This window comes from Pezoporus wallicus, unplaced genomic scaffold (assembly GCF_028554395.1).
Source record: "Pezoporus wallicus isolate ANWC-B61680 ecotype Strahan unplaced genomic scaffold, APGP_CSIRO_Pwel_v1 scaffold_6446, whole genome shotgun sequence".
In the NCBI taxonomy this organism is placed as follows: Eukaryota; Metazoa; Chordata; class Aves; order Psittaciformes; family Psittacidae; genus Pezoporus; species Pezoporus wallicus.
In genome coordinates this window covers 7,787,022-7,814,610 of record NW_026636264.1, presented here as the reverse complement: position 1 = coordinate 7,814,610, position 27,589 = coordinate 7,787,022, and the positions used below count along the sequence as shown (strand labels likewise).

General features: G+C 35.4%; 1 protein-coding gene across 5 annotated transcripts in view; it reads left to right on the top strand.

Annotated features, from left to right (window-relative positions):
• The window catches only part of CNTN5 (contactin 5), a 643,809-nt gene that overhangs the window by 524,002 nt on the left and 92,218 nt on the right, over window positions 1-27,589 (top strand). For all 5 annotated transcript variants that reach the window (XM_057399803.1, XM_057399799.1, XM_057399798.1 and 2 more), the window contains 2 exons: window positions 294-423; window positions 2,578-2,728. In XM_057399803.1, coding sequence (XP_057255786.1) covers window positions 294-423; window positions 2,578-2,728 — 281 coding nt within the window. The remainder of the gene's footprint in view (window positions 1-293; window positions 424-2,577; window positions 2,729-27,589) is intronic.

The following is a 27,589-nucleotide window of genomic DNA, read 5'->3' as shown; positions in this document are numbered from 1 at the left end:
AGACTAACAAGCAAACAGACAGAAGTGGGCCTTGGAGATGGTGAATTTGCACTGAAAAATGTTTATTTTTAAATATTTTTGGATTTTTTTTTTCTTCCTTCCCCCATCTGTTTTATCCTTGTCATTCCTTATACAAAAAAAAAAAAAAAAAAGGGAATCCCAAGGAAATTTGTTGCTCAGTTTTATTTTAGCTTAATAATGTCTTTTGTCCCTTTGCCTGAAGCAAATAACACAGCAAATTTCCAGTGCTTGTTTGCTTTTATAGATTTTTTTTTATTACTATTCCATTACAGAACAGGATTGAGATGGTTAATGGTGTTCTGGTGATCCACAGTGTGAATGTCTCAGATGCTGGAATGTATCAGTGCTTAGCAGAAAATAAGTATGGTACCATTTATGCCAGTGCTGAGCTGAAGATTTTAGGTGAGTATTATTGAAAGAGAACAGACCATTATTTCTTTTCCCTTGGATAATTATACTTGTTCTTGGTCTGTTTTGATAAGGAACAGTTTCTGCCAGTCCAAATGGAGCAGAGCAATGAAAGTGGGCTCCTTTTTACTCTTTCTTATTTATATATCAGTGGGTCCTTTATTGCCCAAGAGCACACAGATCCTTCTATTAACTGATTTTTTTTTTTTTTTCATAAATAATTGACTTGGTTACATTTTGTGAAAAATTCTCATATAAGGCATTCCAGTTCAAATAAATGAAAAATAGTTTTTAGCCCCTCACAAATAAGTGAAGAGAGGAAACTTAGAGAAAAGAAATGTATTTTAGTCTCTGTTAAAATTAAATTATTTCTACCAAGGCTGTTATTCAAAGGTAATTAAGTATGATCTCAATTTCAAAAATTTAAAAATTTTCTATGAAGTCATCAGGACCGATTGAATACTGGAAATGACATACTTCAGCTAATATCATCCATAGTAAAGCAAATGCACTACATAGTGCTACCTCGAAATATAGTAAAAACTTTGTTATTAAAAAATTGAAGTGGGGGCTTAAGGAAGAAAACTTGAAGCATGTCTTTTGAACACTGTAGTTTTTCTTAAAGCAAACTATGGTAGCATGCAATTAGACAATAGTGATAAGAAGACTTCCCCAGGGTTAAGTAAGGCAGACTTGTAAGAGTCTCATGATCTTTGTTAAAGTGCTGTATAGCTGGAAGACACGTATCTGTCAGAGTAATTCAGTGGCCAAATCAGATATTAGAGGTCTCTGCACTGTTCAAACCTTGCATATTTCAAAACCTGCATCTAGAATCATTCATGTAAACTCCCAAATGAATAAGAAATCTGAATTTACTGAAATAATAACACTACATTTCAGCCAAGATTTGGTTCTTCTGAAGAAGAATCTGTCTAGAAGATTTCCATTATTTGCCAGCTGGCCAACTTTAGAATTTCACTGATAGCTCTTCAAAATATTTCTGTCTAGCCATATTAAAACCCACAGACAGTGGTAGCTCTCTTTCCATCACTTTCCTTTGTCATTTGTGATTCAGTCGGTCATTGTTGCTTGCAAGATTTTCTTGTTAGTTTTTTTACATATATTATGAAACAGGTAGTTATACACTTTATCTGTTACTGGAAATGGACATTGTATGTTGCTGCAGTAAAATCAGCCTTTGGTTTTGTCACTTGTAAAATTGTACCCTTGTTAAATTTTAACCATTCTGTTGTATTAAAGTAGCAGTTCTGTTTGATTTTCTGGATTATTAAAGGGAAAATAACAAAATAAACTACCCATATAAATAGCTCTGGTATGAAAATTACCCAAAGTAACAGTAGAAAATTTCTACATATTTGAGGCAATGGGGTGTCTTATATTCCTATATCTGTAGCTGAGGTAGTTACAGAGGGGGCTTTGGTTTTGCAAAACAGGTCTAAGAAAAACACAGACAAATGAGATTACTTGAAAACAAAAGTCCTTTCTTCATGTGAAATCCCAGTAATTAGTGTCATTTTGGGACATGTGTGTTACGTATTGTAATTTTATAATACGTTTATCATGTATTGTGATCAGTGGGACTTCTTGAAAAGTGAAATGCTAAGAACAAGACATAGTTAAATATCTTCTACTGTGTTCTCACTTTTCAACTGAAAGTATTCAGAAGAATACTGTGCAATAAAAAAAAACATAAAATTTCTCTAAGTAATAGTTTTTATCAGAATTAACTCTAGAGAGTGCATTTGGTATAGTTGTGGAATTTAAACTTTTCATTTTGAACTAGTTACTTCTAAGAAGTTGTCCATGAAATCCGAAGACTTGGAAAAAGATGTAGCTAAATCAGCTACGGTATTTAATTTCTAAAGTTGTTGAATTTCATAAGTGATCTTACTTTGGTTCTGATGTAAGGGACATCTCGACATCTCACTAATTCATAACTGGATTAAGTTGTATATCTGTCACCTAGTCTTGGCTCCTGATTGTTTTTAAATATTTTGTAAAATTACATCAAATCTGCAGTGTAATCATTTCCTCCAAATCAAAGTTATTATTCTAATCTTCTATTAAAATTTAATGAAAAAGGAAACTGATTGTTCTGTGTAGAGTTAACACACTTCTTTTTAACAGCTTCAGCTCCCACTTTCCCACTCAATCAAATGAGGAAAACAATAATTATTACCAAGGGCCAAGAAGTTCTCATTGAGTGCAAGCCACAAGCCTCTCCAAAGCCAACTATCACTTGGAAGAAAGGAGACAAAGCAATAAGGGAGAGTAAGAGGTCAGATGCCTGTTCAGTAAACTAAATACTGTGTTTGTGTGTTTGATTCTGTGGTAGGATATGAAAATACAAGTGACAAGAACATGCATATGTTAGCATGGGTATGAAATAATAATTCTGTCAAGCTGATTCGTCTGACAGTAGTGACTTTATTATTTCCACAATATTGAAATGAAGAATCTTAAAATTCTTTGGAGATGCAGAGAAATGAAAATTGTTATTATTTTGGGTTTTTTCTCTATTTTCTGTTACTAATTTCAGAAATGCTTCAGTTACATGTACACTATCAAAAGCATAGAGGCTGAACTAGTCAGGACTGCATAAAATATCAAATGTGCTTATTAATTTGAAATAATTTTAATAAGGCACATTTGCAGCTTGATCGCAATGGAAATCTAAGAATAGCTTTAAAATGATTGAGAGAAGAAAAATATGATTTCATTATAGGATTTAATCATAAAAGTAATTTCTGTACTCAGCAGCACATCTGTTTAACAGGATATGTTTAATCAAATAAGGTCTGTCCGGCTCTGTATATTAAACTTACTCTAAGCACTACAGGTTACTACTGCCAGCTGTAATGGCACTTTACAAGATTGCATGTCTGTACACTAGACTAGTTTTGCCACCCTGAACATAGTCTTTAAGTACGCAGAGCAATCTTCTTTCTGGTAATGTATGTGACTGAACCATTTAAAGTGACCTGTATGACATTAGTCAAAAAGATAAAAGCAAGTCCTGTTTGTTCGTTTGTGCAATACAGATGCAAGCAGTAAAGTGCATCTATACTTCTTAGCTGCTAAAACCATTTCATTCAGGTGAGTTTTATTTTCATCTCATGACATATTTTTTTTTGCTCTGAGAAGGAAAAATGGGTAACATTTCATGCCACATTGGGTTGAGAGGGAGGAGGGCAGAGCAAAACAGCATTATATACAACATTTTGCTAACAGGTATGAGTTGTATAGTACATATTGACAAGATGACAGAATGATATTACAAAGATTCTGATATCAAATATTGTAAGACTGATGTCTCTGTTTTGTGGCTACAGAGTTAACTGTTTTCACTTCATGACATGAAATATGGAAGATAAAAAGCTGGCTGAACTGTTTCAGATATTTGAAAATATTTGGGTTGTATTCAACTTAATTTTTAGTCTGTTGTTCAGAGAGTATCTTGTGTCATTCATAGCAGTTCCTCTGCATCTACTGTTTATAGAGGGGTGGGGAGAGGGGAATATCAGTTTCAGTGTAACTCAGTTTTACCTCTACATACAGTGCGCTTTAAACAAATGGCATTTAAAATAGAATTTGTTTGAAGAGGAAATGAGGAAGCCTATTGCGATTTCGGGAAATGAAATGTAAACCAATGGAGGCAGTATGTATGTTTCCATGTTTTGATCACTCTGGCAAGGAAACATGGGAAAGGAACTCTGTAAAACATTTTTAAAAAGGAATAATGTGACATGATGAGCACACGTAAATACTTTTAAAATGGGCATTCTTCATAGACTGCTGATAAAAATCCCAGCAAAAAGAAATAAGGATCTGTCATGTGATGAGTTTGCATGGAATGCTAAACCATCAGAGATTTGGGGGGAAAAAAAGGAAAAAAAAAGGCATTTTGAATAAATGAAAAGGAAGGGCAAGGATAGAACAGCAGAATATATCTTTTTATTTCTGCCACAGCTCATTCTGCTTCTAGAATGCTTGTACCAAGTGCATGTTATGTTTTATTTTTGCTAAGTCTGCCAGCCCAGAAAAGGAATTTACTTCATTTATCTATATCTCTTAGAGAAGGGTCAACACAAAAGAGATCTTCCCCTCTACAGAGAAGAAGAAACTCCATTTGACTAAGTGGGTCTGCTGTCATCTACCTCTTTCAAGCTGTTTGCCTCCTTAGGTGTTCTTCCAACCAAAAGCTAGTTGACAGAAGTACCTCAAGTGAATTTCCATTTGTTACTGAGCAGGAGGCTGAGTTCGGTACAGTTTTTACTGCAGTCAGACCTTGACTCTAGCATCTGGAATATGGTGCAGTCTGAAAGCCTCAAATGTTTCAAATTAATTCAAAAGCCTAAAGGCACCTGGCAACATAATTGTGGAAGGAGTCTTCATGCGCTCCATCTCTTGGTCTGCTTTTGCCTTTGAACAAATTATCCATCTCAAGGTCTTCATATACACACTCTGTCTATGCTAGGTTTGCTTTCCCTGGTGGGCAGTCATTATTCTAAGCAGTCAGATCATTTGATTCCACTTGGAATATTATAACAATATATATCTATAACTTGTGTATCATAACAGCTCTTTTGAACTGTATTCTGAATGAGTGGTAGGTCTATAAAATAGAGCAAAAAAAGTTGGATATTCACAACTATTAGCTGTCAAAAAGTATCATTCTGGGTGTTACAGTCTCATAAATGTTTTAAATTTAATGAGATTACTCCTATAGAAACATACTTATTTAATAAAGATTCCAAGGTATTCACAATTCATTCTAGCAACCAGATGTAAAGATCAAGACCCACTGCAAAAGCCACATTTTAATTAAATAAAATATATGCTACTGGAGAACTAATATGCAGATGATTAAAACTTCCAAAGAACAAGGCATAGTCTGTGAAGCTTACTGATATCGGACATTTAGTGATCACTATCAGCATTTGAAAGGAACTACATGTAAAATTCAAGTCTCTTTCATATATCGTTGTGTGTTGTTAATGCATTTAAACAAATGTAAATTCATCAGTATTTTCACCTGAAAGTTAAGAGGAGGGAAAAAACCTATTGCTATACTAATCTTCTAATTGGAATTAGAACGCACCTGAGCACAACAGCAATGGGAATTGTGTAGGTACAAAACTGTATTTAAGCTGCACATTTCATTAGTCATCTCATAATAATTAAAATTAACTATCTTTACTAACCACTTTTCCCTGGACTATAGTACCTCAAAGACTTATAGATGACTGTGAGCCATTTGTGGAAGCCTGCAATAAACTATACTCTGGTTATTGATTTGAACATCAAGGTCTTTAGTCCATAAGAATTTTGTAACTAATTTTTGAATTTTTTAGCTCATAAGTAGTCTTTATTTTATAGAGAGGTGTATTAGATTGGAATCCAAGTCTGAAAAAATAAGTCTATGGCTTGTAATAAAATGTTTTGATGGAACTTTGATTTAGATCCTAAATAGGAAGACTTGGGCCCTTGCGCAAGATGGTGATTGACTAACATTTTTGTGAGATTTCTGAAATATTCCAATCAGATACTTCTTAATTTGTAATCAACCACTCATTTACTATATTAGCCTCAACTTCTAAACAAGACTCAGACCCAGACAATTCAGATCAGAAAGTGAGTGAAGAGTTTTCAATTAAATATTTCATTAAACTTATAAAATATCAAGCTAAAAGAAGACAACAAAAGTGATAGTTATTATTATTTTATGTAGACAGTATACTTTATAATATGCAATAGAATAAACTGGAGTCTGCTGTCAGTTACATCGATATAAATAATGAGCAATGTTAATGAAGTCAATGATTAAATTCTGGACAAACATTTTTTATAAATTATTTCAGTCCCTGTTTTCAGGCTTCCATAAATGCAGGTATTTTCTAATCATGCACATTTTTTTGTTAGCCATTAATCCATCAACTGTAATCCCTGTTTTCATTGCTTTCTTAAATTCATCTGCATTTCTTGTATAGATTATCCAATAGTAGTGACTAAAGCTGATGTTTAAACAGATATGCTTGAAGAGTCATAGGTATTAAAAAGCATTGTAAGTCTTTGCTCATCTGTTCTTTTCTTCTGTGTCTAAAATATTTTCTCATTAAAATTACATTGACTTTTCACTCTTAACTCATTATTTCCATATCCATTAATTATAGTTAAAATAAAATCAATCAAAAGCACTCTAGCAGCGCAAAGGGTTCTATTCAGTCTTTGGTTTTTCTTCTCCATTCAGACCACCAAGAAATTAAAAAAAAAAAAAAAAAGGCACAATTAAACCAACAAATAGGTAACTGAGGACACAGGATTTTCATAGTGCTAATTTTGTGCTGCTTTATTTTGCTTTTGTTCCTTTTCCTTTTGAAGCTTATCTAATAATAATACCTATTTTATCAACACTTTTTGTATATCTGAATTTGTGTGCGGATTAATATGTAGTGTAAAAAGCTCCCTAAATTCAGTGATGTCTAAACATACGTGTATGCGCTGATAATCTGGTTCTGCATTTATTGACTGCTCCCTTTCCATATGGCACAGTCTAAACTTTCTCCTTCTGCCAGAATAAGCTTTGCAGAACATTAGCAGTCTCTGAAGGTCATATGCACAATAGACCACCATGAGCAGAACAGCAGTGCCAGTCTCTCTGTGTCCATTGTACAATTGCTTATATTCATCCACCCAGGTCAAAGGTTAACTTTTCCTCAGGACCTCAATGTGTTAAACATTTCTGTGAGGAAGACAAATGGTAACAATACTCCACCTGCCACTTCAATGCAGCCGCTTTTCCTATAGGTAGTTCCCTGCATTCAATTTCTGTTTGAAGGGTTCTGAAGGTAGGATGAAGAAAACCTCGCAGAATCATAGAATAGTTTGGGTTGGAAGAGACCTTAAAGATCATCCAGTTCCAAACACCCTGACACAGGCAGGGACACCTTCCATTAGATCAGGTTGCTCAAAGCCCTGTCCAGCCTGGCCTTGAACACTGCCAGAGATGGCACAGCCACAACTTTTGTGGGCAACCTGCGCCAGTGTCTCACATTTCTCGCAGTAAATAACTTCTTCCTTGTACTTAATTTTGGGCAGGTTAATCAGCAGAGGGAATTTTAAATAGTTTGAATGCAATAGCCTGGCCTGGATTTGGCCAGGATACAAACCTTAAAATCCTTATTCCTGCAGTATCCGTCGTGGTTGCTTTTTTATTGATTGCCAGCTGGTAAAATCTTTTTATTCCATATGATGTCAAGGAGTCATGGAACAGCTGAGGATGGCATGGACCTCTGGATGCCATCTGGTTCAACCCCGCTATTCAGATCAGGTCAGCTAGAACACCTTGGTCAAGGTTGTGTCCAGTAGTTTTTACTGCCTCCAAGGATAACCTTTATGTCAGTTGTACCTATTGCATCTTCTGTCACTGGGCACCACTGAGAAGAGTTTGCCTGTCTCCTTATTCCTTCCCATCAGAGTGTGTATTAGTTGATCAGTGTGTTGATCAGCTGGGAGGCTCTTATCTATAATAAATATGGCCATATAGTAAAGTAATATCAATATTTCTTCCATGACATGTTACATTCTCTGTTCAGGTTTGCCACAAACCTTCTTGGACACTAAAATTCATAGAATGGAGCTGTTACTCATACAAAACTTGCCTGCTGTTTAGTGTTGTGTAGCAAAGTTACCGTCGGCTTGAGATGTTCTTCATTCACACAGTAACGTGTGCCTGTGCAGCCAATAGAGAAGCCTGTAGGAGCTGCACATCGAACAATGAAGTACTGGATGTTAATAGTATGAGCTCTGACAGTCAGTTTTTAAATATCACATATCAAAAAAGTGGACACTGAAAATAGGAAGACAAATATTTGTGAAGCTATCAGGCATTAAAAACATGGAGAAATATTAACAAGGAAATCATGATTTTGTAGGCCTGTGGATATAAGACTTCAAGTTGCACATTGACCTATGAAGAACAGGAAGACACTAAATAATACCCTTCAAGAATCATTGTCTGTAGGTACTAAACCAAGGATAAATTCACTGGAGGGGACAAAGTGTTCGAGCTGTGTGTAACATAGTACATGGGGCAGTGAATTCAACCTGTGAAGTTTTGCCTTTACCTGTTTGCAACATTTTGTGTTCTTTCAGTTATGTTTCTCTAACATTCAACAGCTGTGAAGGAAGCCAAAGAGAAGAAAGACATCTGGTATAGGAACATTAAATTCCAAATACTAATACAGGATTGCTATAGTGTTGCTAGACAGAGACACAGGGAAGCGTGAAACTATTGCCTTTTACCTACTGAAATCTGAGCTAAAGTAGTTTTCCTGTATACCTACATATTTCATCTGTCACACTTTGCTATGCAATTAGTGGAAACTCATAGAGCACTTAAATCTAAAAATATCATCATTCAAAAACATAGAAATGGACATGTTTTAATATTCCTCTGGTCTCTCAGACTCCTTCATTTTCAGTTTTGACAGGTTCTTATTACAGTTTTATTCTTCACTCTACTGTATTTAAGGATCTGTCAGTGTTTCCATTGTAAGTTCGTATTTTAATGGCATTTTAGCTCAGTTGCTATGAAAAAAAGACAATCAAGGGAGAAAAGAAAAAAGAAGGGTGTTTCAAAGGAGAAAAAAGAAAAAATATTTCAGTTTGGAGGTAAATTTTTTATTCAATTATATAAAATGCTTCAGTTAGTGCATGTTGCTTTTAAATGGGAACACGTATTCACATGTAACAGAAGTATGTCTTATATGTTTTTCCATAATCATGGTAGTAACTTTTCATAAGAATTTCAGTTCCATCTAACTTGTATGTAATGGTTGTTTAAACTGAAACCTGTGCAGCGTGAAGGCTGAGATAAGAACAGTTTAGTAACTAAAATAATGTAAACAATATTGATAATAGAAAGAATACAAACAATAATGATAATAATAATAGGAAACAAGAAAAGAAATTAAAGCTCAAAAACCACAAGTGAGGCACAATGCAACTGCTACCACCCTCCAGCCGACAGCCAGCCCAACCCAAGCAGCAATAGGTCCCTTCTTGGTGACTCCCCCTTGTTCATATACTGGGCATGACGTGCTGTGGTATGGAATACCCCTTTGGCTAGTTTGGGTCAGGTGTCCTGTGTCTTCTCCCTCCTGCCTTCATGTGCTCCTCCTCACTGACAGAGCATGAGAGAATGAAAAGTCCTTGATCAGGATACTGAGCAACAATTAAAACATCGGTGTGTTATCAGTATTGTTTTCAAACTGAAGCTAAAACACAGCACTGCACCAGCTACTAGGAAGAAAAAATAACTGTTACAGCTGAAACCAGGACAAATGGATGGTAGATTACTCTGTAACAATTGTGACAATTGTGTGTTGGTCCCTAATTTGCACCAGGCTCAACTTGCATCTGGCACAAGCTTTTCTTCATCTGTGGGATCAGTCACAATAGCTCAGCCCTTCCACTTTTTGGTGAAAGCACTATATTTATTTCTTTTCCTGGTAATAAAGAAAGACCTTGAGAATTAATCCAACTATAGGAGCAGATTATTAAGCAGTTTGAAGATTTTATTTTGTGACCCCAGCAAAATAACCAAAGAAAATGGCCACATACCAGTTTAACAAATTAGTTTGAGAAATAACATTTCCCATAGACTACCAAATTAATCCTGTGATTATATTCAAGGGAATTGTTATTTCCAGGATTCAAAATGATTTCTCAGAACTGAAGCATCTCAGTCTTTCTTCCCAGGAATGGTATTCAGGACAATACTTCCTATTATTTCTCCTTAATACGGTGCTTTATATACTGCTATACAGCTATTTAGACACTTGCTGACTCTTTTTAGGGGAATAATGCTAAATGCCAATAAAGATGTGTATGTTTAGGTAACATATCACTGAACTATACATTATATTAGAAAGTCATTCTATTTACTCATTAAGTTGATATTTGAGGAAGTGTTCTGCCATATCTTGCCAATTTTCAGTTCAAATAGCATTTAATTGTGTAAAAACAGATACAGGGTTCATTACAATAACCTCCCTGGCTGCCAGCTGCTTTGTCAGTCTCAAGTAATTACTCTGAAGTATCCACCAAGCCCATGTGGAGGTTTTGGACCACTTTATACTTCAGGAGCTGAGTCCCACCCTGCATGACTCAGTGTTTTGGTATTTCTATACAGCTGTATTTCTTGCTTGTTTTCTCAGTTACTGAACTGTTAGGTATCCCATATATATACAGATATATATCCTACAGCCCTACTGAAAAGAAAAAAAGCTGAGGAACTCAACCTTTTAAAGTTGTTAACAACCACAAGATATTTGATCTTCTACATATGCCTTGAATATCTGCTTACAGAAGTAATTATCACTTGAGCAAATAGTTCATGAATTCTGATTCTAACCATGATTTGCTTCTTTGCTGTTATAAATGGCTGCCTGTTTTTGCAGCACACAGGCAGAATATGACAAGTCATCAGTCGCCTAAAGGTTTTTCTTTGCTTAAGGCTCTTCAGACTATGACTTTCAGCATAATTTGTCCTTAATAGAAACTTAATTTAAAATTCTTGGGAATTTAAACACTTAACTTCATGCCACCAGCTGATCCCCAGATTCCCAAGTGGCAATTTAATGATCAAAAAAGTAGTGAAGATAGAAACTGCTGAGGACATTAAAAAAACTTCATGACAGAAACTCTTGTCTTCCTGAGAGAGTTCCACAAGTCACTTCTTTTCAATTTTTGCATAAATCATGGTCTAATTTAGCTGTGGCAGGCTCATAATGGGAATTACAGATCTGGTTACAAAATAGAAAAAGGAAACAATAATAACCTTGACAAAATAGTAAAAACAAATGACAAGATCATCCCTTCACAAAAAAGGATCTTTGTTCAAAAGCAGCACTGTTTTACTAATTGATCATATTACACAACATGAGTTTTGACAACACAGTGATTTTGGCCATGCTCCTAAACAAGTCTTAGTCTTTATGGATGTCCTCTTGCAGAGAATGTGATTAAAGAAACAGTCTTTCCTGCTTTGTGGACCTTAGGCAAGAGATTTGATTTTTTGCTACCTCTGAGTTCAGTCAGGTCTGGTTTCAGGGACAAAATTAAATTACTGAAACTTCCTTCCCTCATCTCAGACCTCTTGCTTTACAATGATAAGATTTAGGGATCTGAAAGATAGTCCCTTATTTCCCAAGGCTGTTTTTTTGTTAGATCATTTCCCTTGTCAGTTGGGCACACAGATGCAGACATGCATGAGCCAGAGCCGCCCAGAAAGGATTGGAGTGGCTGGCCATGGACCAAGAGAGGTTCTTAGAGCAGAGGAATGTCTAGGACAGCACAAAAAGCAAGTTTCCCCTTATCCTGCCTGTATGGGTGGTACACCAGTTAGGGCAGATGATTTACCTGCACGACTAAATTAAAAGCTGCTTTGTAACGCTCCCTGGGATTGCACTGGGATGCAACCAGCTATGTTGTTAAGCAGTTAGTCCCTTGCTGGATTTTAGCCTGCATCAAGTAGCTGTCCCCAGGTAGTCCTTAAACCTTTTAGTAGTTTGTGCATGCAAAAAGCCATTCCTGCTAGGCTGTCCACACACTGCCAGCAAGTTTTAAAGGCTAAGAGCTTTTAATAGGATGAAAACAGTTGTGCTGGCTTCAGTATATTTCTTCTTAACAAATGGTAGAGAGGAAGCAAGAATTTCAGAATACTTATAAAAGAGAGCAGCACGAATGATCCATCACTGCTTGCAACCTGTAAACCCATTTACCACTGTGAGAGAATTTTTTCTGATATGATCTAGTTGTGTATAACACCAGTTTTGCCATGGCAGTTCACTAGCACCAGTGAAAATCAAGTTAATCTAATGTTATTGACTTCCATAGAAGTATATTTCAGATATGTACATAGAAGATTCCTGTATTTCTTGTTTTCTTTTCAGTGGCTATATACAGCTACTGTTCCTAACCCTTGCCCTTCCGTTCCACTTTCTTCTTGCAAAACCCCTTTTAAAAAATATCTCTATAGTTTCTGTTTTTAAACTTTCACAAATAATAGCTTCCAAGTTAATTAATATTCTATGTTTAACAGATTATTAAAAATATTTAGTAAAACTACACCAACATTAATATCTGTAACACTTCACTGGACCTCATATAATACTATATTTTTTTTTTCTACCCCTGCCACCTTAGCCTTTCATCTCTGTATAGTCACCAATATGCTTTTTATACTATGCTCGTTGACTATGACCTCTTTGCCTATGTTCGCAGGAACCTAAAGGTGGGAATGTGTAACTTAAATTTTACCACAGTGTCATTAAATTAACTGTGCTAAAGCCATTGAATAAGAATTAAAATTCTACAGTTACTAGTTAAAAACTCAGGAAGATCTATGATAAAAGTGTGTTATTTTTATATGTGTGACTTAAGGTCACAATGCATAAAACCCCCTCATTATATAATCTAATACTGTTTGAAAATTATGATATGGTATACTACCAGTATAAAAAGGTGATATATATGGTGGAAGTATGCTTATGTAGGAATCAAAGACATGCACCTTCTGAAGCTGCTAAGTGTTTGATGTAGCTTCCATAAGCTTTCCAGTTTACTAAGTTCTCAAAACACAGAGCAGAAAGACCTTTCAGTTGTCCTTCTTTTTTGTTGTTTTTTGTGGGTTTTTTTGTAGGAACAACCTCTTTCAATGTTCTCAGATTCTTTGGCAAGAACAATTATCACTATTCAGAGGAATCTCAGACTTTTGATTTATGAATTGAAATATGAATTACTCATATTTTTATCATTGTATTTTTGCAATTTCATATCAATATCCCCTTCCTTTTCTAAATTTTCTTTACCACTCAGTATGTACAGCAGCTACGTAGCCCTATGAACCTCCTCTGGTGTAGTTCATTTGTCACTACTTGGCCAAGTGACATATACATAGTGATAATATATTTTTGTATTATTTTAAGAAACCATTTCCCCCGTGGAACATTACCTCTTAATGTTTTTGAGTTAGAACTGAAAAGGTTTTCTGTAGCTTGCTGGACTTTTACCATAATCCAAAAACCCATGAGTCTTTACTCAAAACTTCTTGTCTAGTAAAAATCAAAAGATGGCAATCCCCTCACCAAAAAATGCAAAAATAGGTTCCAGGCTAGAAAAACAACTCAACTCTACAGATAATTCCAGCCTATCTTCATAATTCCTTATTCCTCCACCTACAGAAATTAACATCCTCAAATTTCTCTCTTATTGACAGGCCTGTTTTTCCTGATACAGTAATACAGAACTTTGAGATGATTACTTTTTCATTCCTTTTTTTTTTTTATCAGCAGCTTTCTATAGTTTCCTTTTTACATCATTGGTACCTCTTTGCTGTGAATGGATCCTTACATACCTTACTAACAATGCCAAATCCAAGTCTTTCAGTCATCACTCCAAAGCAAAATGTGAATCCATGAGGAGCTAGTTAGTAAAGACTTATTATTAGAAAAAAGAAACAAACTGCCTCCCCCCAATGTTGATGTACTTTTAATTTACCTTAGACCATGACTGGATTCAGAAGAAACTATGCTAAATGGTTCAGACTCTATGACTGACATCATTGTAGCTGCAGACAGATCTTTCTCAGCCTATCTCCTTCTTCTGGTATTTCTCCTCATTCTGATTTCACGTGTCATAAGCTCTGAGCATTCCGTGTCTCAGAGCACACCATGCACTAATTTTGCTCTCACAACCTTTTAATGGGAATACTTACTGCATTTTTTTCTAGGTAAAAACAGAAGTAAAAGATCCTCTGTGTTTACATTGCCTGGGTTATGTGACAGCAAAGATGCTGGTTTTCACTGTGAGTTCTTGGGTTTAATGGTTATTAGCCATAAACTGCACCATATACTTTATCTCTGTACTGAAGATCCTTCAGATGAAAAGTAGTATTTCTGGGAACTTAAAATGCCTAGTACTTCAAGAACTACAGCAGCATTCAGGATGGTATATCTGTTGAAGCTTTTATCACCATATTCCCCTTGTGGTGATTCTGTCTTGAATCAGTTTTTCAGCATTTCCCCGCTTTCACATGGAAGACAAAGAGTATTATTGCAGTTGTGTTGTTGTGCTTGAAGTTTTCATTCTGTGTCTCTTCTCAGGATCAAGGCCAATTTAATGATTCTTTGTTGTCCAATGTTATCCAACTCAGGGATATTGTACATACTTCTTGATATTGCGTTAATACACAGTGGTTTCTAAACTCTAATGTCAAGTTAAAAGGCTTGTGATTCAGACTTTTCAATTTAAGCACATGCATTTTTTTCTTTAAGACATCATTTCTGCCTGTTTGCTTCTGCACTGTGGCTCAATTTCACTTTCATGTGACACTCAGATAAAAGCATATATTAGAAAGTAGAATCCAGATTTTGTATCAAAGAGAATCCCTTGTGTCTAATACTAACTCTTATAAAAAGAAATACTTGCAACTACAGCAGTCAGTAATCTTTATTTATTAAAATTCATTTATTCCTTAGCAAGGGGTTTCCTGTCTTTTTTAATGTAATTTTCCATAAGATACTAATGAAAAAAATGTCACTGCATAAACATAATATTGAAGCAAACTAATACAGACCCTTCCAACAGGACCCCATAGTGTAGAGAACTGTGTAATAAAACTGACTGTACATAGGTCAGACAATAAAACTGGGGACAGTGTCACTTGCCAATTGTGTTCTCAATTGTCTAACCTTTAATTCTGTAATTAATCTATTTTAATTTAGCCCTATCTGTCACTTTTTGTTTGTGGGTGTGTAGTGATTTTTGTGTGCGTTTCTTTTTTGTTTTTTTGAAGTTGAACTCACACATGGGAATTATTGTGGCCCTTTTTATCACAGTTACATGGAATTTGCACCATTCATTCAGCTTTGTGAACACATAAAAAGTTTAATTGCCTATATCCAGAAGTCTTGAACTGCCCTCCATCTGTTTGGTCTCAAAGTGTTTGATAGCAGAAATGGCCTAGTGGTGGGTAGCTTTACCTTGCTAGTAGCTCTTCTCTAGACTACAGCAGAGAGGAAGTTCTGTTCCCCTTGTCAGCTCATCAGTTTTGTAAATATACAAACAAGGTGTTTCTGTTTACCTCTATGTACCATCTGGTTTCGTTTTCAGAGGACCAGTCTTCCGTTGCCTTTCTTTCCATGGACATGTTTCTCTTCAAAGCCAGGCATGTGCCCTAGTAGTACATACAGTTAGCTTATTTGTGATGTGAGGTCAGCTGAGAAAATGTGACAGATAATTTTGGGTATTGTGTCCTATATTCTGAGGGCTCTTTTATTCAGACTAACACACATTTTAATACGTTGAGTCATTGTATTCGACATGATTTCAGGGACATTAATTGAGAAAGTACTGTAGTTTAGAGACTTAATTTTGTTTTCCTTTCAAATGACCCAAACAGCTGTTCTTTCTCCCTACTTTAATTCCCTATGCAATGCATTATACAGTTTTCAGTGCATAGCAAAGCTGTTTACTTTTCTCTATATTCCCTTTCCCCTCCATCATAGCCTCTTTTCCAATTTCTGTGATAAGTTTCAGTCTGTTTATTTATCCAGTTTAGTTTTGGAGCCCTTTCCCACAAGTAAGTTTTACCCTTTGCTTGAGACACAAATTCCCTATAATTTTTTCAACCTTTAAAATAATAAAAATCAGTTTTCTGTACATTCAGGTCCTTTGTCCTGTTAGTGGCTTCCCAAGGTTTCATCTGTAAACAAAGTCACTTTGCTCCCAAGTCCTGTTTCCAGAATGCTGGAGGCAGTAAAAAAGTAATATTGGAGAAAGAGTCATTGCTCTGTCATGTTCAGGATTAATTGCATTAACCATGATTAGTATTTATTACTAAATCCAAACTGCTGTCTTCAACTGTGACATAATTTTAGGAGGCATTTTCTTGTTTGCCAGTATTTCAAGTTATCTGCTCAAACCCAAATTTGATTCTTCCTGCAACTGCTTCAGACTTACAGACTCCTTTAATTGATCAAATTGAAAGAAATGACCTCTAAGATGTCTATTATTTCTAATAATAATATTTTCAGTACTTAAGCATTATCAGAATGTAATATTGACAATTAAATTTCTCTCTGTTCAGGGCTTCCAGTAGTTCTTAAATTACCCGTCTGCACTATGTTGTGAGCAGAATAACAAAGGGTCAGATTTTATGAGAGCAAGCAGGCTGCAGACAGACAGACTGCCCCATCAGCCCCATCTGGGAAGAGCTTGGGTAAGAGAACCACTGGAGGGTAGACTGGAAGAGGATTTCTGTGTACTCTGGACCCTCTGGATAATTATTTCAAGATTCTGCTTAACTTTTATGGAGGAACCAAAAGAAAATTAGGTAGATACTTTTGTAAGGTATCAAAACTATGTAACTAATTATACTTTCAAGCATCTGTAAAGGAAATATTTGATGGCAAAATTGATATCATGTATTGAACCAGCAGAGCTTTCACTTTAGTACAAAATTAACAATTTAATTACTGATGCATTTCTGTGATAATATTCAAACTGCAAGGTTTGCATTCACATTTTCACAATGCATATTTCAACTAGAAAATGGAGTACAGGATAAAAGAATGTTAAGACTGATCAAGAATAGGTCATCCAATAGTAGAAGTGGCTCTTTAATTAACACAAAGTGCAGGAAAATGTACTCTGGTTTAAAGCTCTTGATTCTGGGCTTCAGAAGCAGTTTCCTTTCTCCTTAAATGTTGAAGATAGGAACTTATTCTAGATTGCAGTTTAATGTTCTTTAGTATTATGTTAAACCTTGGTAGGAAACAAGAAACACCTGCCATGCTTTTAATGCACATTATGGAAGTTTAAAGATGTCTCTGCAGCTGCTATTGCTCTCATAGCAAGGTGATTTAAAAAACGAGTATTGATGCCCTGAGTTTTTAACAGCACTCTGTGGAGCTCTGTGGTAGATTACTCTGCGGCATTATTATCAATGTACTGTTAAGTTGGATTTTGCACTTAGCAAGTGGAGGATTTTGATTAATAGGAAGGATTCTACACAAGGGACTCTGTGAATAGGCATAAACTTACTGAAGCAACTAAAGGAAGTCTCAAAGAGTCTTGACAAATTACAAGCTGCCATTCTTGTCACATTCTTAGAAGTAAACTGACCGTGAGGAAAGAGCTGCCACCAGAGAAGGCCAAAATGAGAAACAGTTAAAGCACTGCAAACTGGCATCTTTTTCATTTTGCAGGAAATATCAGATCTCCATTAAAAGATTCGTAGGCTGAGCGCACAACATGATGAAGAAACTGATATGTCTGACTGAATATTATCCAAGCTGATTATTTTTAGTGTTTAAAACTATCCCAGGGGATTTCTGTCCTACATCTATTGAGAGAAAATGTGTTATATTTCAATGTATGCAAATTATTCAAAGCCATGAGAGAAAGATCAAAGAAGATGCAAATTGAATTCAGGCGAAATCAGGGATCACAAATGTTGAACAGCCACCTTACGTGTCATTCCACGGGTCCATCAGTTTGTAACCGAAAGGTGTTGGAACATAACCTGAACTGATCCATAGTCTTTTAAATTCATCTACTAACATCTGAATTGAGATCAACAATTTCATAAAAGGCTATTTAATAATCCAAACAAAGGCAGAAAATTGAATGGAAAGGAACAAATAAAATTGCATTTATTATTTCTGAAGAACTTTTTTTTGTTATAACAATTCAGCTACCAAACGTGTGCAAACAGCACATTTGGTATGAATGTTGTCTTAGCATCCATTGTGCTAGGCAATGCTTGAGCACATGCAGTTCCCAGATGAGAATGCAAGTTGGTACAATGACTGATGATTATGCAAGCAGGTTTCAATCTTTGTAGAAGAAATACAATTCATTTTTTAAATTCCAGAAGTTAAGATGAAAAGCTTATATTTTCCATATAGAAAAGTTGGCACTTGCAGTTTTTCCCAGGACATATTGCTTGTCATGAGATGCAAACATAGCATAATAAAAGACTTTGAAGTATTATTAGTAGTGTTAGTGAGACTGAGACTCAATATGACACATGAAAACAGCAGCAATATTTTCTTTGTCACATGCTGAAGATCCTCTTTAAATGCTAAACAATGTTCATAAAAAAGGGTAGAATTTGAGATGCGTTTTTTCAGTGCATTTCTTGATTAAATTTTAATCCAGAAAAATTATATCTTAATCTAATTTTTAAACCTTCTTCTAGACTCTAATTTTCTACTGCAAGATAAAAATCACTTCTGTTTGTTTATCAATAGCAGCTTGGAAAACTGTACACTTAATTAGACATCTACTGACTGATCTGATCACCCTGGCATATCTTCATAGTTTGTGATTTATGGACAAGGAAAGTGTCATGGGAGGCATTTACCACATTAATGTTGGTATATGAGAACAGTCATTTTAGTCTGCAGCATTTTATTAAAAATCTTCAGGCACATGTTGTAACTATGGTGCAGGTTTATTCTCTATCTGCCTTTATGTGTGTTGCCTCTGAAAACAATAAGCAGCTTTGATTTGGAGGACAAGATCTGAGGCCAAATCAAGACCTAAGAAACAGATGGTGTGTAAATGGGAGCTGCATGAAACAAACTAGCAGAAAAATGAAGATGTAACTCAAGACCCTGTGGTACCCAGGATTGAGTCATGTAACATTTCTTCTTTCAAACCGAAACCTAGAAGCCAATGAAACTCATAAATGCTTTACAAAGCCCAAGTTGGCCAGAGTCATGTTCCCAGTCACAAGTTTTCTAGTATTTTGTGTCTCCAATAAACCAATTCAGTGAGAATGTCTATTAACTGTTGCTTTATTCCGGTGAGTTGTTAGCCTTCGCTTCCTCATCTCTTATACAAATTTCTCACATTCTCAGCTGTCATCCCCTTGTTTTACAAGTGCATGTATTTTTAGTTAAAGTTACTTGAAAAGCCAGTTCAAAAGCTGGGCTCTTGATTTGTAGCACAGGTAACTAAAGAAGTTCATTGCTAATAGTTTATTGACTAGAGATACTGCTTTTGGTAGCTCTCTTTTCACAATGCTTTCTTCTCAGCCCTTCTCCTCTTCAAGATAGCACAGGTAACTACATTTGTCACTTCTGTCAGGCAGAAGGGACTGCATAAGTAATGTGTTATACAGGAAAAGCCAGAGGGAGTTTAAAGACCTGTCCCATCCCTGCGTGCAATTCAGAAACAAAGCACATCAAGTTTCACACTCTGTTTTGAGATGCTTTCATGAACGTTTGGAGTGTTGTAGCTAGTGCCACCTCATTTTCCTTGACTCCAGTGTCTTTTTCTCTCATCCTCTGCTCCTGTACACAACACAAATCTTGTTCATCTCCTCTCCATTAAATTCTTTTGTTGTTTTTCTCCATTTCAGTTGTTTTGGACTGAATGCTTTGTGTAGCAGGTGTCCCTTCTGCATTCATAAACACTATAAATGGCTATATTGAGAAGTAATCTCATGAGCTTAATGGTCACCCCAACTCCTACAGGTGTGACGCTCTCAGCACAGGAACTACGATGCCCCTGACTATTCTGTTTCCTCAACTCCTCTTTGGGCAAAACAGGTTTTGTTTTCCCTTTCTCAGCAGTGACTGAGATTTTGATTCACAGCAGGCTTTAGCAATCCAGGAGATCGGTTCTTTCTCTAAGCTAGTCATCTGTTCTTTTGGTACGCGTTAAAGCAAGAGCTGGTCAGAGTGCTGCGCACAGGCCAAAATACCCATCCAAGACTAGTGATGTGAATTATCCCCTGATACGCTTATTTCTGTCCACTCACTGTAGGGGGAGAGAACAAGAGTAGTGTAGACCAAGACTGGGTAAGACATATCCCATCTGCAAGATCTCACCACCAGATGCAGTTTTTCTGTGAAAATAAGTGCACATCAGGTCCTGGGCACAGACCTAATATCTTTCTATTTGAAGAGCATTCCAAATTGTAATGACTTTCGTGCCCCAATTACTCAAATAGACCTTCACTTTCATGGCTGCAAGCTTACAGAATCAGTTTTATTCACTCCTTAATATTATTTTCTTCATCCCACTGTATTTATAGCAGTGGGACAAGTGTCTGGAGTTATATTTTTTCTCTGTTTCTCTCTTCCATCTTCCTGGAATTTTATCTGCTTTTCTTTTATCTTTTTTTAGTTACAGTTTAAGTTTTAATGTAGCTTCAGAAAAAGTAAGAAGCAAGGTTCTGATGTATTTGATGTTCAGATACAGCTTTGGACCACTGGAAACTGGTACATTTCACCAACATTTTTAGTTTTGAAAGTCTCCCATTTCAGTGAAAACAGCATTGCTATGACTTGTGTCATATGCATTGCAACGTTATTGTCCTTGGAAGATTGTGGATGTAGAAGTTGACTTTGTCCAATCATTTTTCTGAAGATTTAGGAAAACCATTGGTTGGTTTTGTTATTGGATTTTCATGGTTTTATAGGGATTTTTATAGGACAGAATTTTTTCTGACCGTAGAACTCTTTGATGTGATTTCAGAAATTAACAGTTTTTATTGACAAAGAATAATATTGAAAAATGTTCATACATATTTACATAGTATCACTTTACATATACTGTTTCTGATTATTTAAGATGCTTAAATATTCGTTCCTATGAATTTATGTTCTCTGTGCTTGCACGTATAAGTCAAATATTTATTTACCTGCACGAAAGCTTGTGTCTGTGCAATACAGAATCCAGGTTATTTTAGTGTCTGTTAGCTTTAAACTTAAACACAGGAAGTATAAACATCAGATACAACAAGGTAACTTGGTATAAATCATTTTCTAAAAATTAAGCGCATTTTAATGTACTTTGAGACCTTCAAACAGATCTTAGATTTTATGATAAAAACTGCCAAACAACGTACAAATTTATTTCTGACATTTATTTTCTGCTATTTTTCAACATTTCACTATAAACAAAATACTTTTTTTATTTTTACTTTCTTTTCTGCTTTTCTCCAGATACTTTTTCTGCAGGTACCTAATGCCTGATATGTAACAATTTGTTTCAATTGATTCTGGACACCTGCAACCTCTAATTGATTTGGCGCTGGTATAAATTTCCTGGCTCAAGTCCAGCTATGACACTGGATATTCATATTTATGTTCAATTTCTCCTCTGGATATGGGTTCATACCTTAGTATGGAATTAATGGATTTTCGTTTGGATTTTTGTTTTGGTGGTTTAGCTTCTTTTTGTTTACATTCCCTTCCTTCTATTAATTCTTAGAACTGCATATAATCACAAGATAAAATTGTGCTGAAAATTTGCACAACTGTTAACTTGGTTAAGTGGGGATTGACTATCTACAGACCAAAACAGAGTGTAAATTTGTTTATTTAAGGGTTTAGAATACTTTGATTATAATTTGGAGATTGTTTTTCTCCTAACTAAGCAAAGTTTATCAACAAAGATTTTTTTTTTTTTTCTTGAGCAAGCAATATGCACCAGAAACAGCATACATGAGAATCATAGGCACTCTTAAACTGAAAAGATAAAGGTTAATAAACCAGGTATATGCTAGATTAGGTGTGGGTGAAATGCCCCATGCACTGGTTGTCTGATAATCTCATAAAGGAGGGGAGAAGGTGTGTACCTTTCTACTAGTCTCATGAATTCCGCCACAGAAAATCAACCTAAATTTAGGAACAGAACTCCAGCAAAAGACGGTTGTCAACTCACTGTGCTTCCACGTCTCTCTGAACCTTGACCTTACAAGAGTCTTTTATCATTACTTCTTTTTCAATACACTTCCAAAGTTTCCACTCAGTAGAGATCAAAACTCTGGATAATTGTCTGAAATGATCTTAATTTCTTTGATTTTTATATAAAACATTCTTAAAATGTCAGTGCGTCTTCTCTCTGAAGAGAGAGGAACTTTGGGGACTAAAACCTGACTTTGACAAGGACTGCTATTAACCTAGGTGACTTAACACTTTGGATTCCTCATCTTGTCTAGTAGGACAGGACTAATGTTTCCAGTTCACCCTGGAAGAGGCTTTCAGGATTTACCATTCATAAGAGCCTCATTCAGGTTGAAAGGGACCCTGGAAGATCACAAATCCCAGTCACTCCTGGTCAAAGCAATCATGGAGTAGATAAGGCTGTCACAGTACTTTGATGCACTTTTGAAAATTACTTTTCAATATATTATAAAATCATTAGCAAACATCTGGGGAAAAAAATAATGGGCCTTCATATTGCCCCAGTGGAATAAACTGAGTTTGTGAGAGTGTCATCAAAATAAAACTTAGTCTTGAGATTGTATTTACAGAATTTCATTAATGTGCCTACATGTACTTTTTATTGGAAAAAATATGATGAAAAAGACTATGGCACTATGTTTTTTTGAGCCAGATAAAAACTACTGAGACTTCATATTTTTTATTACTGTAATTAAAAAGAGGTTTTGAAAGTATTAATTTTATCTTAAAGGTATTTATTTTCAAGTGATTCAAGTGTTTCTAGTGCAACCTTATACAGGATGTGTGGCAGAAAATTCCTATTTTTCTGAACTCTAAGACAAGTCTGCCCCTAATTATTCTTTTTTTAAATGTTGCAGAAAAAAAGAAATATATCTGAGCAGATTTAAAAATTGCTTATATTGAAATCATGTGGGATACTAAGGTAATTTAGAGCTTTGTTCTAATAGCTCACTGAGTTTTTTGCCCTAATTTGTGAGTTAATATGCTAGGATTGTTCCTGCCTGATTTTATCTATATTCAAAGCTATAATAGTAACTGTAAATGCAATAAGTAAACTTAGAATTGGGTAACATATTAGCCTTAAATCTGTCCACTTACTCATCTTCTATAAAGGATAAAACATTCTTCTGTAGCGTCTGGACCTTGCACTGTTATGAATTATTACAACAAGCTTATTAGAAAACAACATGGGGAGTTCTAAGTAGCAGCATTCATGAGTAATCCTTGTTTTCTGTTTCTTACATTGGCAAACCACTGGCATTGCCTTTCATGCACAGCTTTGTTGCAGTTACAGGTTGATGCTTTTTTTCCTGATTATCTTTTCCTGTGTTTCCTATTCTGAAAATAGCATGACAAAATTTCTCATTTCTCCCCTGACCAGCTCTGCACATGTTCTGAAGTAGCACACTTGTGCCCTTGCGGCACATTTTTTAGGGCAAGAGAGCAAGTCTTAACTGTCTCCCCTCATGTCTTTGACTGACAGAGGATTTCTTGTGTGTGGTGGGTCTGTGCACAGCTCTTCCTCTTACTAAAATGAAAACTGCACTAAACTTTATGCATTTGATACTTCACTTCAGCTTATACTGAAAGAAGCCAAATGTCTGTGAACCTTGCCTCTTCCCTTCATACAGTGTGCAGACATCTTAATCTGTGCAAAAAAAAATGCATACAAGTGTCAAGAAAAATATTTCACTCCGGAACAGCACAGTTCTACGACAGAAGAGATGAAGTGCCCAGTGCCATCTGAACCCGTCATGGCCCATCATGTATGATCAAGTGAAAATTTTACATTTGTGTACAAGTACTCGTATAGTTACAAACAGCATGGATGCAAATACACATGAAGGCATGTTTCACAGCATTATTATTTTTTTTGATACATAGGTTAATTAGCTTTCTAGTATTACATCTTCTGCCTATACTTATTTTTGGTTCAGTCAAAAGATAAACAGTTGTTTCCACTGATATGAGAATGAAATATGTTCCAGAAATACTTGAATGTATATTGCCTTTCCTTTAAATGCTGTGTATGTTCTCACTACCTAAATATAAGAATCTTCCACAATGCATATAAGAAACAGGAGTAGACACAACTGTATTATCTTTCCATCAGTCAGAAAATCTGCAAATGCTTTATTATTAATGACCACCTTCAGGCCTGGTGTAAATACAACTCCAATGTCTTCGGTTACCTCACTCCAAACTATGGAAAGGTTGATTAACCTTCTCACATGTTGTCCTTGTGGTGAAATGGCTGTGTTAGTTATCACGTGCAATCTTCTTGTATTGTTTTTTTTTTATTAGATGTATTTTTTTCTATATAACCAAATATTAGATTGACTTAATTAGTGTATTCAGTAAATTTTATCATACTACACATTTATGTACGAAGGCAAAACATACTGACATCAAGTATAGTTACTGTGTTGAGTACTGCTTTGATTTACTGCAAAGAAATACAGAACAAAGAGCTTTTACCAGCTCAGTATAGATCCGCTTTTCTGAAAATTTAAAACACCGAACAGATCTTACTGTACGTTGTAATATATCAAAAGAGTTATTTACTATACAGGTAGATAGCAACTATCAGATTCAAGGAATTATAATCTCTGCTACCTCAGAAACACTGCTAAATGGTCTTAAATTTGTTGTGCCATGAAGTGTGTTGCTGAACGCAGTGTTAACACCTAATGGCAGACAAGCATATGCTTCTTTGTCAGTGCTAGTGAAAAGAGCCTGAAAGAACACAATAGATGAATATTTCTTGCTTTTATAGAGGTTAGAACTGTAATGGGCAGCTAAATAACCTAGCCTATATTGCTTTATACCTCAGATCCTTCTAATTCCCTGCCAAATAGAATGTTTGAATATAGGATGTCTTCTTTTAAAAAGGAACCTATATTTAATACAAATACATAAAAAGATGGATAACCAGCTCTTTCCTTGATAGTTTTGGGGATTTTCTTCCAGCAAATGATCTCTTTCACAGTTTGAAATGTATTCTTCTAATTTTAATTTGTTTGTTCTTAGCTTCTTGCTATTTGCACTTTTAATCCATTTCTCTTCTAGGTTATGAAGCCCTTTGGGATCTAGCATTCACTTGCCCCAAAAAGATTTATGAAATAAGTCTCTTAAAATAACCAAGCAGATGGAACTCTGAGTTTTCAATATATAAAGCTTTCCCTGCATCTTGATTCACATGGAAACTTTTTTCTAAATTCTTTCCAAAAGTTATTTGTCTGCATAATGTGAAAACATTTTTGCAGTACTCCAGTGTCATTCTTATAAGTGTAACCTGTTAAAGTAAAATCACTGTTCTCTTCTTTCTCTACCTAAAAATCCCACAAGTCTAAAAAGAGTTAGTGAAATTCAGAAATAAGGAATTAACCATTATTTTGGAGGAGATCTGCCGGCTGCAGTAGCAGCACAACTATCCAAATTCAGACTTGCTTTTTTTAAGACTGAGAAATGCTCATACTTCCAACCTCTGTAGCAAACTCCTAGCTACTTTTTAAGGGTAATAAATAGTGCCACATGTGATTGCTGTCCAAATGACAATGGAGGAGTATGTGAAGGTGTTAACTTCATATGATGTAGGAGAGGACACCATGCACTGGTGTGATATGAACGGATTAGGGCTAAGTTGCCCATTCAAAATTATTGAATTGTCCTAATTTATTCATCTTAAATAGTCAATAGACAACACAAAATCCTAAAAAACACAGAGCCATCTTTCAAGTTTAGTAGCATGCTCATATGTGGCTGTGTTTGTCTTACCCCTTGTCAAATAAAGATGGAATAAGATACCAGTAAAATACATAAGCCATGCTCAGCCTGTGTACTGAGGAGTGATGGATCTCCAGTATCAATCAGAGGTAGCAGGGAAATCTCTCCACTAAGGCTCTAAAATACAACAGATACTTCTCTGCCAGTTTTCATTATGCTAAAGCAGTGTCGCAACAAGGTTGCTTCTGAATTTTTGATTTTGATGTTACCAGTTTTCTTGGGAACAGTAACCATTTCCGAATTCTCTTTCTCCATTGAAATATAGCACTTCCTACCAGCCAGCACCTCTGCCACTCTTACATTTAACAAAAAAAAAAAAAAAAAAAAAAAAGGAAAATAGCCTATCTTAATTTTTGAAGAGATTTTTGGACATTAGAAATTATTCTGCAAGTTATTAATAAATTACTGTTTACAAAACATTCAATAGCAGGAGTTTGATTGAAAAGCAAGCTGTTCTTAAGACTTTTATCTAATGTCCTCAGCTGTGCAGTGTAATGAAGGTTTGCAATTACCATGAATTTTAACTAATACTCAGGTTTATTTTTAATTCTTTTGTTTACAAAATGCATGCATTAATCACATTAATGTCATATTTTATCATTCTCAAAATTGCCTGATGGCAGTTGAGGATGGATAGAACAGTTTGTTTCTGTCTTTTTGAAATGCATTATGAGAGGTGATACAATAAAAATATTCTTATCAATTTATTCTTCTGAAGAGAGTTCATAAAAGATTTTGGCATTAGATATTTTTCCAGAACTATTTTGTTCCAGTATTTTATGACTATAATTGAAATCACAGACCTGTAAACCCTATAGTTAAATGCTCCTGAAAGGAAGTCTTAGGCAATGGGCAATCTAATGTGTTATAAAAAGTTAAACCCTCGCTGTAAGTATATTAAAGGCAATTAAGCCACTGGTTTCTATCGCTAGAGAAGGTTAGTCTTGAGTACTGTATGGCAAAAATATATATTAATAATACCAATACATACTAATAAATCTGTTATTGAGATTACTGTAAGATTATTTCTAATTGCAACTCTCTTCTTGCATCTCTCCTTGCAAAATTACAGAATGCATAATTACTTTTGACATAATTGATACTGTTTGGATCAATAGCCCTCTGACACAGTGCAGATAAGAGACCTCAGTGTGGTACCCTACAAATCTGCAGAAGTGTAGGCATGTGAAACAGCGGGCAAGATCAGACAGGGCCTCCTAAGTTTATTCTACTTTAATCCCTTCCATGCAAAGCCATAGATGTACAATTACTTTCATAAGCATTTGCATGTGCATTAATAGTGTTTAGTGTAGTTACTGGTGCAGAACCCACCAACAGTGCACAGCAGTATGTGGCACTGATTTTGCTGTACAGTGCAACAGCTTGGTGTGACAGGGGCAGATGTGAGCTCAGGCTGCCTGCATGAGCATGATGAGCATAAATGTTGAAGTCTATAATTGAGTTCCATTTGAATATGATTAAGTTAATTCTTCTTTTACAAGGTTTGCCCCTTTTTACCTCTGTAAGCAGATGAATTAAATTTGATAAAGCAGAAACGGAGCTGCTAGACACATAGCATAGGG